At 36.7% G+C, this 16,602-nt stretch overlaps 1 protein-coding gene across 7 annotated transcripts in view; it reads right to left on the bottom strand.

The window, feature by feature from the left end:
- TCF12 (transcription factor 12) overlaps positions 1-16,602 on the bottom strand; it is a 184,538-nt gene that overhangs the window by 62,677 nt on the left and 105,259 nt on the right. For all 7 annotated transcript variants that reach the window (XM_067305579.1, XM_067305582.1, XM_067305580.1 and 4 more), the window contains one exon: positions 14,315-14,379. In XM_067305579.1, the coding sequence (XP_067161680.1) occupies positions 14,315-14,379 (65 nt within the window). The remainder of the gene's footprint in view (positions 1-14,314; positions 14,380-16,602) is intronic.

Genomic DNA, 16,602 nt, shown 5'->3' with positions numbered 1-16,602 from the left:
AAGCCATTCACCTGAGTTGCATGTCATTCAGTTTAAGTCAAGAAAAATAACCAAGATACAAAATGTTGAATTTCACGTTGCTCAAATCTTAAATGTTTGGCAACTCTGTGAATACAAACTCCAAGACAGAAAATGAACTTGGAAAAACACTGGCATATGATGTAAATTCATTTTAAATTTAAATTCTAGAGATATGTTTGCAATTATCAGCATGTTGTTAAAGAATCTCATCCTGAGAATATCATCAAATAGTAATGTGAAATACAGTGTTACCATTTTGAGAACAAAGGGACCCTGAATGAGTAATCAATAGCAACTGGCAGAAAATGAGGCATTAATTATGATCCTCTCTAGTGTTTTGTCTCAAACAAGGTTTCATTAAATATATTGTGCTAACCTGTACATCTTCAAGCCATTACCAATAGATTTGATCAGATACGTTTTCTGTCTGCTTCAGAGGGAAGAACATCAGAATTAACACTCCCCTCAAAATAAATAAATAAAAAAAAACCAATGCCTAAAGTGTTATATGATAACTTGAACATTTTTTCTTGATCAATTTAAAGAAAGTCAGGAGTTGCTAATAAAACACCTCAGGAGAGGATCCTCTAGCAACATGCTGATAATTGCAAACATATTCCTCATTTAAAAAAAATACTCAGATCTTATAATCTCAATGTAGTCTCTTGAAAATTTAATTACCATCTCCTATACCTAAAGTATCATGCAGGTTTGAGAAGATAATGACAGTCATCCATCAACTGCATCCTGCCAGTGTAATCAGGCTAATCTAGCTCACTGGAGTAAAAAACAGCTACCTAGGGTACTAAATACTGAAGTGATGCAACATCATAAACAAAATAACAGACATTTAGTTTTAGTATCTTCCTAATTAACATTAACACTGAAAAATATCAAGGTATCAATATATTCTCTTTTTCCAAAGCTTCTTCCAGATCCTGAACTGCTTCTTCAATGTGTGCACACAAGCAGAATCTCCTACTACAGATAAATCTACTGATGCCTATATATACACCAAGACTGAGCACAGGGGCAGGGGAGGTAGAAGGAAACATCACAGTTTTTACAAGATTCCAAATCAATCTTTGTAAGCAGTGGGAACAGTAGAGATTAAGTGTGAAGGGAAGGAAATACTTGGTATTTCTTCTGCATCTAAATGACTTTAAAGCACCCAATCAGTACAACTATTTTGAATGAATACTTTCCTTCTCTTATGCGATAGTGCTTTCCCGCACTGATACCCTATTTTGGCAAGGCTACAATTCTGTCTTACTCTTCTAAAAGCAGCCCCCTGCTGATGTTGGTGGCCAATCCCTGAGGTTATGCTGGCTCAGCTTGTCTTTGCTCATCCCCCAGGCAAGGTATTTTTGTCTTGCTCACTGAACGCGAGGAAGGCATTACTAAGCATTGTGATTACAGGTCAGACTCCCCTCCCTTCGCCTTTGAATCTTTCTGCTACATTATGAAAACAGTAATTTGAACAGCTTCCTTACTGTGATTATACAAAAGCAGAAGGTTTGTGGAGAACTGCAAAATGTCAGAAGGGAAGCAGCTGAAGCATTATTCTACTTTTCAATTTTTTTGGTACCAGCCTTCCTGCTTTTCTCTACGATTACAAGATATGAGGATAAAAATCAACACCATAGCAAAGCTTTTATGCCGAATCCTATTTACAGAGGTTAGAGTGCAAAGGATATCATAAAGCTAAAGCTATCCTTGTATCTGTTTCTCCTTCTTCATCTTCAGCACAATGATTAAAAAAAAAAGAGGGGGGGGAACCATTTGCAGTATGTTATGTTCACATAACATGGTACGGAAGCTGTTTCTTCTCTCCAACACAACCAAGAGAAAAATCTCACCTCCTCCAAGTAGCCAGTCAGACAAAGCACAAAACAATGAGGGTAGAAAAACTGTCATTAGTATAACAACAACGGACCAGGTAAGTCTTAGGACTTAATATGCAAACCCATATGTTTTCACTTATGAAGGATAGATGAACCATGTAGTACACATTGCTGTTTCCTACTGGTACTTCAAAATCCCTGCATCAGCTTGAATCATAGCTGTCACTTGCATCTGTATTGCAGTGCTTTTTTATTTCTATACAAACCATTGGTTATGAAAGCATATATACGACAGAAAAACAGATTATGTTTCGTACTACCACTGACTGCTAAGCTAGACAGAGTTAAAGATCAAGTGAAAGCTAAGGCCAACACTAAGATGCTAAAAAACAGATAGACAACCCCCCCAAAATAATATTTATCTTAAGCTAAAACACCACCATAAAAAAAATCCTTCTCCACCTGGTCTTTAGAAAACTGTGGCACAAGGAGCCCTCACTATCATCCCGAACAGCACTCTGCAGCACATCTGAAACCAATACAGGTTGAATGGTTTAGTTCCAGGGAAGAGCAATCAAAATTGACAAATCTTGAAGGGGCAGTGGGGGGCACTGACAAGTCTTTTGCTTTTATTCGTACACAGAATATCTATTCAAGCTACAATCTCTCTAACCCATCCCAGGCAGCAAATGCTAAGTAGCAGGTTGCTCACCCAATTTTCATCTGCCCCCTCCCCAGTCCCATGCAGGGCCTGTTTTCATCTTAAGAGCAGTAATCCATGCAACGGTTGGGAAGGGACTGCATCTCCCCTACTTTTCACATGGCTGTGAAGGGAGAAAGAAAGGTAAAGGTATGTTACAGCAGTTACGGACAAAAGAGATAAATACTTCAAGAAAAAACAAATGGCAATCCAGATCATTAAAACTGACAATGCAGGTACGGCTGGGAGAAGAGAATTAAATGAGCTCATCTTTTCTCCATCCTCCCATACTCTCATGAATCTGAAACTGAGAAGTACCCAGCTCTAAGATGGTGAGATTGATTAGAGACTAATAGTATTTGGCAAAAAAAAAAAAAAAAAAAAGTATCTGCACTCCATGGTTTGATATGCTCTTTGCTACCATACAGAGAAATGTGTAAAATAAATTATATATTTGATTGACAGAATATTCATTACCTTAAAAACAATCAAACACACGATCGGAAATTAAAAAGAGGCAAGAAAACTTTCCAGTCCTAGTGCGGGAAAGAGAAGGGCAAAGACACAAGTAACAGTTTGTCTACTTCTTCAAGACAGTCACAAGGATTCCTCCCAGAACTGCTCCCCTTTTATAAATAGCATCCCTCTTCCAGCTACAGCTAATTCTTAACACCTGCTACCCACTTCATTCAGGGATGTCTTCCCTGATTAACTTCAGGTGGTCACCTCTAGCTCTGGAAAAAGAAATCCAGCCTGCGCACTGTACAGCTTTACTTTCTAAAAAGGTTGTATCTACAAGCAGGCTCCCTCTCCGCTGGAAGGCCAGAGAGATTTTCCCAACAGCACAAAAAGTAATTCACTTCTAACAAGTCACAATCAAGAGAAAGTTAGTATCTCTTCATTTTATTTGATAAGTAAAATGAAGCAAAATAAAACTCAAGTTTGGACATTTCAACTGCCCTTAAAATCTCTCGGCCTTTCCCAGCCCTACCTTGAAGGCGGCACCAGCCGGCAGGAGCCAGCGTCGCCGCGCCAGCCGGTCCCTGGGGAGCCTTGCTTCTCGCACTGACAGCCCAGCTCCACAGACCTGCTTGCGGGAGGCACCCGAAAGCAAAGGTGTCAGAGAAAGGAAGATTAACAAGAGAAAATTTACAAAACAAAGTTAGTTTGTCAGCTTTACAGTTATAGTAGTATTAAAAAACATCCCACATTAGGACATTTTAAGATTTATACACCTTCATACCTCAATATTATTTGGATTTAAAACAGACATTATGGTCTCTATACTGTTCCTAAAATTACGTGAGGAAGGTGCAAAGGTAACAGATATGAAGGATCCAGAACATCATGTATTTTCCTTTCTCATTGGAAAGGTCCAGCTAAAGCAGCTTCAAACATACTACCAACAGCAAGTAGAAAGAGCTTTCTTGTTGCTATTTTTTACCTGTAATGTATCTATTAAAACAAACAAAAACACTCCCCACTCTTGTGTGTTCATAGTTGTAATTAAAAAAAAGTAAAAGTACAGAATGGGAACCCTCTATAGCATGTACGCTTTCTTTTTATAATTAGCACAAGTTTGAAGTGTGCATAATTTTTCTTATTATACACACACACACTTCGAAGTATGTATTCTATATTTTGATTTTCAAAAAAATCTAATAAAGCCAAATAGTAACTCATTCTATTAATAGCCATTTCAAAAATTGGGAGGAAAAAAAAAAATAAAGCCTGAAGGGACCTGAGACTCACTAGCTATCAGGTTGAGTCTAACATACTTCAGAGAGAACGACCCACATTCTAGCATTCCTTTTGCCACTTTAAGCAATATTTTTTCCTCTCCTATCTACTGGTCTAGCACACAGGTGTGGTCTAAATTTGCCTACTTTCAATCAATCCTGAGACAAGCTAGTTATATCTTTCTATTCTTTTAATTTAAACCCTTTCATTAGTTTTATGTTTTTCTTTTGTTTCTTTTTAATAATGCTACAATACCATATGAACAGATGGTGCATCCTCAACATAGAATAACTCTCTAATCTTTTCTCTCAAGGAAGTTGAGTAGGGACAGAAATCTTGGAGACAAGCAATATAAAAGATTCAGAATTCCTACAGAAAGCAATGAATTCTACTAAATTCTCTGTGAATGTGTGTGTGAGTGTTGGGGGGGGGGAGAGGGGGAGGGAGGGGGAGAGAGGGAGTTAGTTTGTGGGCTTGCATATACAGACTGCAGAGCATATATCAAGTCGCTAACAAAAGGGATTAAGAAGAAACATCTCCTAACATATTTGTTCTACATAGTCAACCATTACTTCTTCCACCTTCCAGCAAGACGCCTAGTGCTCGCTGTCCTTTGCCACGCAGTGCTGCAGGAACGCCTGTCAGCGGTCTGGTGCAAAGGCCCTACTACTAGTGTAATGAATTGTTAAAAACTCAGCACAGCTTTCTAGGAGCAACTACGAGGAACCACTGCCACACTGCTTTTTGAGGGCTACACCTGCATACCAGGAAGGGCTTGTCTGGAAGTTTTCATACACCTTTAAAGAATAAAATTGCCTCTAACCACATTTTAAAATGAGACATGCTGCCAATACCATTTTCTTCTTTGACTCATACATTTTAAGCAACACCTCGGCAGCCAGGCACCACCAAGAAACACAATTCTATTCTGCTATTCACAATCACTCTTGATGCTTCCCAGGTTTCTTGTTCTTATGAAATGTGTATTTCAGATTGCATTTTTCATACACATTCTTCATTTTTCCCCAGTAAATCTCTTTTTGCTTCACACATACATTTTTATGCATACTCTTACCTCCCAATATTCATGTTTTTGTCCGTATGTTTATTCTTCCAGCTGTTAAATGCTATCTGATACTTTACTAAAAATAAATCAATTATCTGCTGCATTATACTATATACATGTCCTACAATTATGTAGTTTATGAACATATTAACAAATGCTTTTAAGTTTCTGTTGAAACCGCTTTTCACAGTTTCACTAATTTTTCTTTATGCAACAAGCTGGTATCTACATAGTTCTCCATGATAAATCTAAAAGTTTGAATTAAGCAATACTATTTATTCATTCTCCATTACACAAATGTTGATATCAAGCTGAATAACTCCCAGTTTTCCAAATAACCTATAAGGATTTCCAGACATTTTACAAAATATTAACTATTGATATATTGACTGGGCTTGTTCAAGGTTTTTGTTTTTGTTGTTTCTTTAAATTCTAAGGGTTTTTTTTGTTAACTTACTACTGATATTCACTTTCACTCTTGCTTGCATATTCCTTATCACCTCACTAGCAACATAAAAGGTTGCCATGTTTGCTGATGCTTACTACGAGAGAGCTTTTATATTCTTCCCGGACAACTTAAATTTCCCACCAAAATAACCAGGCAGTGAGTAACAATGCTGGAAAGTTTATAATATGTGACTTATTTTCCAATGTACGACACTGTTGAATGGTACTGCTTCCCATTAACTAGACAAAAAAAAAGTTTCAGATAAGATGCAAAACCTTTAAAATCCCACCATAAATCCTAAAGAAAATTATTATAAATCAAACACAGAAAGGCCATGAATTTTCACCATCACTCTCAGACCAACAGTATGAATTCCAGTTGTTCAATGCCTGTACTGTATTAAATTCTGCAGTTTTTTTGGCCCAAATGAGTTGGACACACACAAGATCAGCTTTCTTTGACTGCCACCCATCTGAAGGGGACATTTCCATGTTAAATCATAGCGAAAGTGGAAGATAGATCAGTTTGTTCCAACTTACTTTAACAATCAGTGAGAAGTCAGCTAAATTCTCCTCCAAGGTACTACCCAAGCAATGGGATATATTAACAGTAATTTATGAAACACAAAACATGCTCTGAAGAAGCACGAACACCGTTCCATCTGCTTAACATTCTATTGAAAGATATATTATTTTGTTCCTGATAAACAAGAAATTGGGAAATCCTGAAGAACTGAGTGAGTGAAATTATGCCTTAAATATGTTTACCTGAAGTAAATTCTCATAAGGAACACTAACTATAGTGCTAATGTGCATAAAGTGTTACTGTCATACTGCAAGATTCAGGCTAATTTAATAATACCTGATGTGCCTTGCATCATGTTCCAATGAGGCAATAATATGCTCTAAATGAGTCACCTCACATTAGCTTCATGGCAATAGCATAGCTGATCGCTATTGAAGGAAAATCGGTATAGCAATATTACTGGAAACGTTGATGGATCATCTTTCTATTGGACTTCTTTTATTGATCCAAACCACAAAGTTTCTGAAGAGCCATATTTATTACAAATAGGCATAAAACTTACATAATAACAGTAGCCAGAAATGAGTTAAAAATACATCTGTCACTACCGAATAAAATATACATAGATATAGTATAAACAGTAAGATGTATACTCTATATTGTACCATATTTCTGTATGTCATACTGCATCAAATATAAATATAGTAGTATATGTACACATTTTTCATACTATACATTATGTGATATATATTTCATTCAGTATTATACACATAATTTTACGTATAACAAGTGAAAGGTATTTAGTCATATGCAACCCATAACTCCTTCCAGCATTCATGTGTTTTAGATTTAAATGGCTATCATCAATTAAGCTTTTTGTCAAATGAGTTTTATAACATTTTAAGTGCCCTGTCATCATACAGAACCATATAGAATACAAAGTTAAAGAAATATAGTAAATTAAGTCTTTCTATTTAAAGGTTGCACTTTAAACAACGAAATTGGTGAATGCTGCCTGTTTAGTTCTTGCCTAACATCCATTATACTTAGCATCTGATTTTATCTCCCTTTTCACATGTTGGATACTATGCAGACTTGAAATTATTACCCATTATCAAAAGAAGGTGAATGCATTATTTCCACATGTCAAAAAATCCATAATGTCCATTTTTCCTGCATGATTACTTAGGATTAAAATAGAATATTAATGGGAGAGTTGCAAATAATTCACTATCTTCACCCTAGGGAAGCCAAGCTCCTTTGCCCCCTCTACGAGGGCTGGGGGAATGCCTTCCCAAGGCAGCGCAGAGCAGTCCGCCCCACCCCGCTCCACCAGTTCGGCTGGGCGCAAAGGGAGAGCAGCCTCACGAGGATCACGTTTGCTTTTGTGAAGACACACAGAAACAATTAAAAGAGGTATTCTAGCAGCAGCTACAAACCTCAGATATCTCACAGTTATCCCAGCTTCATTTAAAAATAACACAGATTCATGGCTTTCTTAGCTATCAGACCTGTCAAAGGAATGTACAATGACAGCTGGATACGTTTCTGATGATATTGAAAATAGTTACCCATTCACTATCTACAGTCTAATCTCATTTCATTTACATAAGCTACAGTTTTCAGTATTATATTAGATAAATTTAAAGAACTATTTTATTACAAGAAGCTTTCTGAAAATTTAATCTGTATACAGTTTAACGTTTGCAAAAAAATGCCCTTCCCAAACTTGCAATTACACAGCCAACATGAATGCTGGGGTCTCACACAAAATCACAAAACCCTCCATTTCAAAGACACAAATACAGACTTTCTGTCCAGTCATATGGCATCACATTCCACCGTGAGAGCAAAACAGTTTTTACATTTCTTCTAAAAAAACATCAATTCTTTGAGTAGTTAAAAGTTTTTGACCTTCATCTAAACCATTTTTGTATAAGCCTCAATGAAGTTTTACACATGCATTCGGGGTGTATACACTCTGTGAGTCATTTTGAAACACACACACACACACACACACACACACACACACACACACACACACACACACACAAAGAAGGGAGAGGATTCAGAACTTGGCTGTAAAGCTCTAGACGAGCACAGGTTTTAATATAGCACACAGCACCATTTACCAATATTCACACTAAACCACATAAAAACCAAAGACAAATGCAACTACCTTATGCCGCAGTGCCACTGACATGAACTGGCCTAAAGCAAAGCGCTCTAGCTAAGGAGCTCCCTTTTGGTCTGTTTCAAACACTCGATGAAAATAAACCTTAAAAGTATGCACCTCCTGTTCAGTAAAATATTTACAAGTTACAGTTTTATTTACATTCTTGTGACTCAATGTTACATCTGACTTGCATTTCTTTGGTAGCAGAAGTTTCATGAAGACAATCTTCATATTTAATTCCACACTAAAATTTCCAGATGTACTTGAGCCACTTAGATTTCTAAGCCACACTGAAAATCAATTGAGCTTAAGTTACTACAGTCTAACTACAAAGTATTTAGGTTCCTAATATTCCATACAAATCACTGCTGAGATCATTTTCAATAACGGGTGAACAGTAAGAAACGACAGCAAGATTCTCAGGTATTACAGTTCATAGCTGCCTTGAAAATGCTCATTCAGGCTCTCACAAAACTTAATAGGAAGTCAAAATTAAAACTCATCATATTTCCACATCAGATTATTAATACAGTTTACACCAGTGACAGACAGAAAGAACTCTGGTAAGATGAGAGTAGGTTAGAGAGTATTTGGACAAGTTAGATATTTTCAGTTCAGCTGAACCTAATGACATACTCAAAAAACTGGCTCTTTTGATTTTAGAAACATTAGTAGTTGTTTTTAAAAACTCATGGTTCAGAGAGAAGGCAGAGACTGGAAAAGAATTTTTTCTTTTTTAAGGGAGGAACAAGAGCGGGGGCTTGTAACTCCTCAGCAATTTCAACTTCATGCCTTGGAAGAACACTGCAACAAGTAGACTGCACATGTCAGAAGATAAAGAAGTGACATGGACTTGGCTGGAATAAACTATGTAAAACCAATCTCATTTCCTTCTTGGACAGCGTAAGAGGTATTTTACTAAGGCTTTTAAAATTTTCACATTTCACAGGTGAGCTAAGGGAATATGGACAACTGAAACTACCGCTGCATAGAGAGCATAGCTGGTTGAAAAACAGTAGTTAGGAGTAGAGGATCACACTGGGTGAACGTATTAAGTGAGATTTTGCAGGCAACTGTCTTGGGCATCATTCCATATCTTAATTAGCAACTGGGATGAAAAATGAAGACCACATTTTCTAAATTCAGAGTAAACAATCCAGAAAGGTCTATAAAGGCAGTGCAAGACTGGAATTCAATTGGGCTGACAAATTTAGAGGAGGTAGAAGCAATGTGGTAAGATTTAAATACATTCTTACCTATGTATGGAACCCATAAAATAAAAAATATAGGCTGAGGAATGACAGGCTGAGCAGTGTTACTACAGGAAACTAATTGGGAAATTTTAGAGCACCACCAATTAAACGCAACAAAAAGATTGTTTGTTACGAGGAAGGCAAAACAGTACAGCAAAAACTAACAGTATTGGCAAAAGGTCAAATGAAATTTCTTTTTTGTTTACCTGGTAATGATGAGGCCTTAGATGAGGTACTGCATCTGGTTTAAAACACTAGAATTCAACCGGGGTGTGAACCTACTGGAGAAAGTCTAGAGCAAAGCATAAGCTTTTCTACCAATATACCAATATCTGAGATAGCTCCTCTTATGTATCCCCAGTTAAAATAAATAATTCTGGAATGTGAACCCTAAGCTCCTCCACAATAAACACCAATGCAAAAGTTAATTCCATTTATGTTACGGTCTTATCTTTTCTAAAGGCTCCATTATCATATTAGTCATCTATTGGATTTACAGACTCCACTGACCTAATCGAGTACAGATTTTTCTCTGCGTCCACTGCGTCCACTGTTGTAAGACAAAGAGTTGGACATGTAGGTTAAGGGATATTTAGATAAGGCATCAAAAAGACTTTCTAAGAGTAAATATTATTTGAGTAATTGGGGGGAGGGGAGTGGGAAACAATCATCATGATACAGTCTCCCCCATCTCTAGAGGTTTCTAAGAACTGACTGGACGAGCTCCCACCAGCAGCAACGCAGTGATTCTTCATTCGGATTGGCAAAATGATCTCTCAAGATCCCTTCCGACCTTGCTCTCTCTTTCAGCCATTGCAGCTTCAATGAGAGCTGTATTTAAGGCACTGCCAGAGATTTATGATGCATATTAAAAACAAACAAAAAAACCCTCATCACTTCCTAGCTCCAATTAAATGAGTTGAAACACCATCATCATATATTTAATTGATAAGATCAAATTAAAGTATGAACTGTGACTTATCACAGAACTGATTGATATTTTAATCTATGAATGTTTCTCATTATCCTAAATAAAAAACCAAAAAGATATATGTACAATAACAATTTTTCCCCTTTCTTAAACATTTTGAGTATATGCAAACTGGGAGATGAAATAGTAGGAAAAGTATTAAAGGAATAAAAAGCAATATTAATAGAAACAAATACATGTAAGATTTTTACTTTGAAATAGCTACATGTAAAAATTAAAACAGTACTCGATGTAGATAATTAGGATATATAAAAGCATTTTCCTCAGTGAAAAGCTAAACAACAGAACTTACACTCTCATTACCACAAAAAAACCCCAGAATTTTATGTAAAGTTAACATAAACCTGTTTTGCAATGCAGAACATTAAGTTAATGAAAGAGTAATGAGGAAATTAGTTTGCTTCCAAACTAATGCCAAGTTTAAGTTAGTATATTTAAACACTGGACATACTGAGTTATTTAAATAACACTAATAACATTAATACAATGTTTTACTGTTTAGACTAGCAATAACATGAAGTTCATAACTTGAATTTCATGAGGTATATTGCTTTCTGCGAGAACGTTACTGAAAAGTCACCCATTCAGTCACAAATGGGTCTTTGTCACACCTGTGTTGCAGAAAAGTGGTAAAGACTGCAAGAAATCTTCACTCTAAAATGATCATTTAGAGGCATAAAATTTTTCTTAGCATAATTTAAAAGCACAACATCAAAAACCAAGAAATAATGCAGGATTGCATAGGATAATCTAACTGTAAATAGTAAAACTCTGAGGCTACTTTTTCCTTAAAGCAGAGTTACCTAATGAACTATATTCAGCGATTATTAGTATTTTTTTGGATGAATAAAAAAAGTCATATGTTATATCTCACATCAGAAGGATTATGTCTCTATTAGTAGGAAAAAAGGAAATGGCCATTTCTTGCTCAGGAAAGAGCGGGTGCCTGGGAGAAAAGGAGATAAGTCAGAAAGCACCACCTAAAAAGCCAGGAATCAGAAGCACCACTAATCCCCAGCGGATAGTATGTAAGCTCTGCCCCTCCAGGACATTCTGCTCTTAGGAACAACAGATTTTTGGTTTATAGTGGATGGGCACTGGTTTTCCTCTCTTTATGGCCAAGGAATTTTTTTCTTCAATACCACTCTCAGTGAGTCAGGGCATACAGTTTTAGCTTTTCCCACATGTCAGAAGTTAGATTCAAGCCAGCAATTCAGCAGGTAAAGGATGGCTATTATTGTCACTTGTTCCATATGAGGGTCTCATCCCATGATAAACCTGAATTAAAAGGAATTTAGGCAAAGATATCACTAAAGAAACTAAGAAACAGCAGGTGGTACTGCTAGTGTCTTGGTCCAAGACCACAACCTTCCTCTTGTCTCTTCATAAAGGGCTGGAAAATAACTGGGGTCTAACTTGTCAAGGCAGAACTGATAGCAATCCTCCATTATGTCAAAATAATTAAGGAAGAAAACAACATCTGCATAATTTTATTGCCAACAGTGTCCAAATCAATTAAATTCATGGCGACAGCAGAGCCTAAAATATATCACATTGATCTTTCCTTTTTCTTGGCAGTCTCAGAAAATGAACCTGGTAGACTTGTCTAAGCTCTACTTCATACTTCAAAGTCTACTGATGCACAGAATTTAATCAGGTGAAATTAAAAAAAAAAAAAGAAAAGAAAAAAGGCAAGGCTGAGGTTTTCACACTAGTCATTCTGAACACCAGTTTCTGAATGCAGTCTCCAAGACACTGGAGACAAACCCTCAGTACTGCCAAGTTCCTTGTGAGCCTCATCATTCAAGCGTGAAATCCAGTAGCATCTCACTGCATTGCAGTGAGCCCCCTACTTGCAAGCAGTCAGTAGAGAAGTAGTGTGTTTTCTTAAGCTTCCCCTTGTCAGCTCTCCAGCAGATCATGCAACTGAAATAGGGACCCTTTCTATTACTCTTTGGATACAGAAAAGAAAGTATTTGAAGTGCTAGATCAGTAGGGTTTTATCATTCTCAGGTGAAAAACGTCTTGTTATTCAGTAACCTTAAGTAACAGTAATGCAAGTTGAAGTTAAAATGAAATAAGAGCATTTATTCATAGCATCCCAAACCAGTCAACATAAAGACAAATTTTTTCAGAGACACAGGTGAACAAATAAAACCAAATAATAATAAAAAAAACAAAACCAGAAAACACTGCCATCCTGAACAACCTGCCTATACTCTAAGGTTACATCAGAAGTGTCTTTCCCTTGTTCAGCTAATCTGTTGTCCCTCTTGGCAAGGTGGTAGTCTTTGCACCTTATATCTCTGGCTGTATCCAAAGAGAGAGCCTATTGGGAAGCCTTTGTCAGAGAGCCCACCATAAAAGAGAGCTTCCTGTTGGAAGTTTCCATCATAGAGTATCTTTGGAAGCATCTCCAGAAGTCTTCAGATTGTTCTGTATCTTGGTGGAACATGTTAAGTCTTACAACAGACCTCCTCTTCGTAGCTTTCTGGGGACTAACTTTAAGAACAGCCAGACTGACTTCTGGATAAGGACAGACTGTTCCAGTTTCTTGGACATGCAAATGTATCTTTGTTACACTAATTGTCATCTCTCATTTGATAAACAACTGATAATCAGCTGATTATCAACTTATAAACAATTCCTTGCTTCAACAAGGAGCACAATAAATAGAATAAATGTAAGGGGTACATTACTGACTCTTGATCGTGACCAGACACAGTGGAAATTCATCGCTTTGAGGTGAATTATCTCCAACATCTCTCTCCTAGCAGTGCCACAACACCACCATGTTCTGAGACTACGATGTTAGGAATCCAGAGAGCAACAGTTACTAAAAACAATCTCTCTCTTTCAAAAACTTTGGTCCAAGACTCGAAAACATGAGGATAGAAAGGTCATGAAGTGTATCGGCAGAGAAGTACCAAAAGGGAACAAGAGTTATATGATCCAAAGATAGGGTTCTGGGTACAAACCTTAACCTAGATTTCAGCTAACAAGGTTAAGTCAAGTTATACGCAAAATGCTGGGAATTTTTAACATATATGAATAATCTAGGTATCATGGTCTAATCCTGATGTGCAATAAGTACTGGTCTGCAATTTTGTTGGCAGACTCCTTTAGCACATTGTTAAAGACACTCAAACAATCACCCTTTTTTATTAAAAACATAGGACTTTATTCTCATGAACTACAAAACCAGTTCCACTTGCACACAGCAAGAGAATCTCCTCTAAGGGGAGATATATATGTGCGTGCACGTGTGTGTGTGCAAACACACACACATATATCCTCTTAGAGATATAGCTCTAAGATTATATATCATATACAATCTATATATACATATATATATTACATATATATATATGTGCACTCACACACACATATAATCTCAAGTGCAAGATAATTTGACAACTCAGAGTCCAGAAAATTCATTCTGCATTCTACATTCTTGTTCATGGTGTACAGTAGCTTGACATGTTCAAGTAATTTAAACTGAATTTTAGTTCAGATTATTCCATTTGCTTTCAATTATCACTATACTTACTTGACAGCCCGGTAACCCCGTATCTCTACCATACAATGGAAATGGACCTCTATCTGAGGCTTTTCCTATAAAAGAAAAACATTTCAAATTAGGTTGTTTTTAAAATCTGCTAGATATCTGCATCAGCTGTGCTTACACATGTAATTCAAAAAAACCCAAATCTGTCAGTATCACAGTAAATTTACAAAAATTAAATTGCATAAATAAGAGTAGGCTTCTATATGTCTGCATTTAACACACTGAAATAGCACTACTGTAATAGACAACATACTTACCTAACTCCACTACTTACATAAACCTATAGTTACGTAAGAATCAGTAAGAAAGAACTGCTGCAAACTTTTTATTGTTTTAAAATATCCCCTTGGTATTTTAGAACTAAAAAAAGCAAATGTTCAATGCACCTTCACTTCAACTATCAAAGAGAAAAGCTGACAACTATTTTAGACATTTCTTCCTCCTCCTGGTAACTAACACATAGCCAGTATCATCTGAGGTGATGAATAAACTAAACAGTAAAATAAAACCAACAAAAGCAACAAAATGAACAAAAAACTAAAATCAAAAACAAACAAAAACCACACCAAACTTAAATCTTGGTCAAATCATTCAACTTCTGATATTCATCCCTTAAACCTTCATTTCGTGCACATTCTGTTCAGACACCAAACCCACGCAATCGAACTGTTCAAAACAGCAAAGCAGACGCTTCCCTTCCGGCCTGCGAGCATTATTTGGCTGCCGGTACTGCATGCCAAATAGCCTGCACCCGCCGAGTAGCTGCTGCTCTCAGCTGGTGCTACCTGAGGTCCCAAGTCACGAGTAACACGTTTGGCCATTCTAGAAAAAACACCTAGTGCTCTGTTCATTGGTTGTGCCAAACTGAAGCATTTGTATCTTAAAACACAGTGTGGAAGTTCTTCGGTAGGGCTCAGAAGCTGATCAGTCAATGCTAATTTTTTAAAATTCGTGAATAGAAAACTGTGCCTAACAACATCAGGCATCAGATAGTCATCACGTATGTACCTAATAGAAAATACCAACTGCATATGACCACACCAGCTATGACAAACTTGAAACTAAGAAACATCCCATAACGCCATTCAGACTCTTATCCAAAAGTAAACATTAATAAGCCATGATACCTATCTACTTAAAACCATAAAACATTTGAAAGCAAATGCCATCTTGCCTAAGGAATTCCCCTTTCTAAACAATGTGTACGTCATCCAGTTTTTGTAAAAATAAGAAAGAGTAGTTGCCTTTCTTGCACATTTCATTTCAGTGATGAATAGCTCTGTACTATTGCATTTCCACTGCTTTTATCTTAACTACCACAAATTCCTGAACTCAATTCATAAGAAGAGACAAAATAAGCTTATCGTTCATTAAAAAAAAAAAGTGTTATTTGTTTCAGTGGAGAGGAAGAATAAGACTGACGCTCTTGGAACAACATCTCTGCAAGGTTATCATATTGACAACTATGTGTCGTCCGGTCAACAGTAGTTTGCTTGAAAAATGGCAGTATTGCTCTAACAAAAGGAAGAAAAAAGTTAACCTTTTTTTGCTGAAGCTATTTGTCTCTAACAACTATCAGACACCAAGCAAATAAAATACCTAGCATGCAAAATTATGTGAAGTAGCATGAATCATGCTGCTCATATTAACCAGACTCAGCATTTTCTTTCCAGAAAACGAGAATCTTATACCACATGATAAACAACTTTGACTGAAGTATGCAGTTTTCCAAGCAGGCTTTAAAACAAATATTTGTACAAGAGTCAATTACAGAGACTGGAAAAATCATGGATTTAAATTATGGTTTATGTAACAAGCAACAAATTGTTAGATAAGAATGTGTAAAATCACATTATTTAAATGTTATCGCTTTAGAATTTTGGCAGGTCCGTACTAAAGAAAAAAGCTGACTAACAATAGCTGCTCTATACCAAATTTGGGTCTAAGAAATGATCCAGAAGAGTCAAGGCTGCCTGATGCCCCACTACTTAAATATTTATCAGAAACCGCAGCTGGAGCAAATAAACATGTAACCTGTGCTCAAGCAGCTAACCTTTTCCATGCAGGGTTCAGAGAGCAACCTGGGATAAAGGACAACACAGCGCCTTTGCTGAAAGTCTCCCCCAAACACATCCCCAGTAGAGGCACTTTAGATACCACCCTCAAACCTGCAGTATCACAATGTTAAAGGTTCACAGTTTTAAACATGAAAATCAACAGGATTCACGCTTCCCAAGTACGAGTTGTATTAATGTCGAGTGCTATTCCAT

The sequence above is a fragment of the Apteryx mantelli genome, chromosome 15 (assembly GCF_036417845.1).
Source record: "Apteryx mantelli isolate bAptMan1 chromosome 15, bAptMan1.hap1, whole genome shotgun sequence".
NCBI classification, from domain to species: domain Eukaryota; kingdom Metazoa; phylum Chordata; class Aves; order Apterygiformes; family Apterygidae; genus Apteryx; species Apteryx mantelli.
The sequence above is the reverse complement of the archived record's forward strand: the minus strand, read 5'-3'. Positions and strand labels throughout refer to the sequence as shown.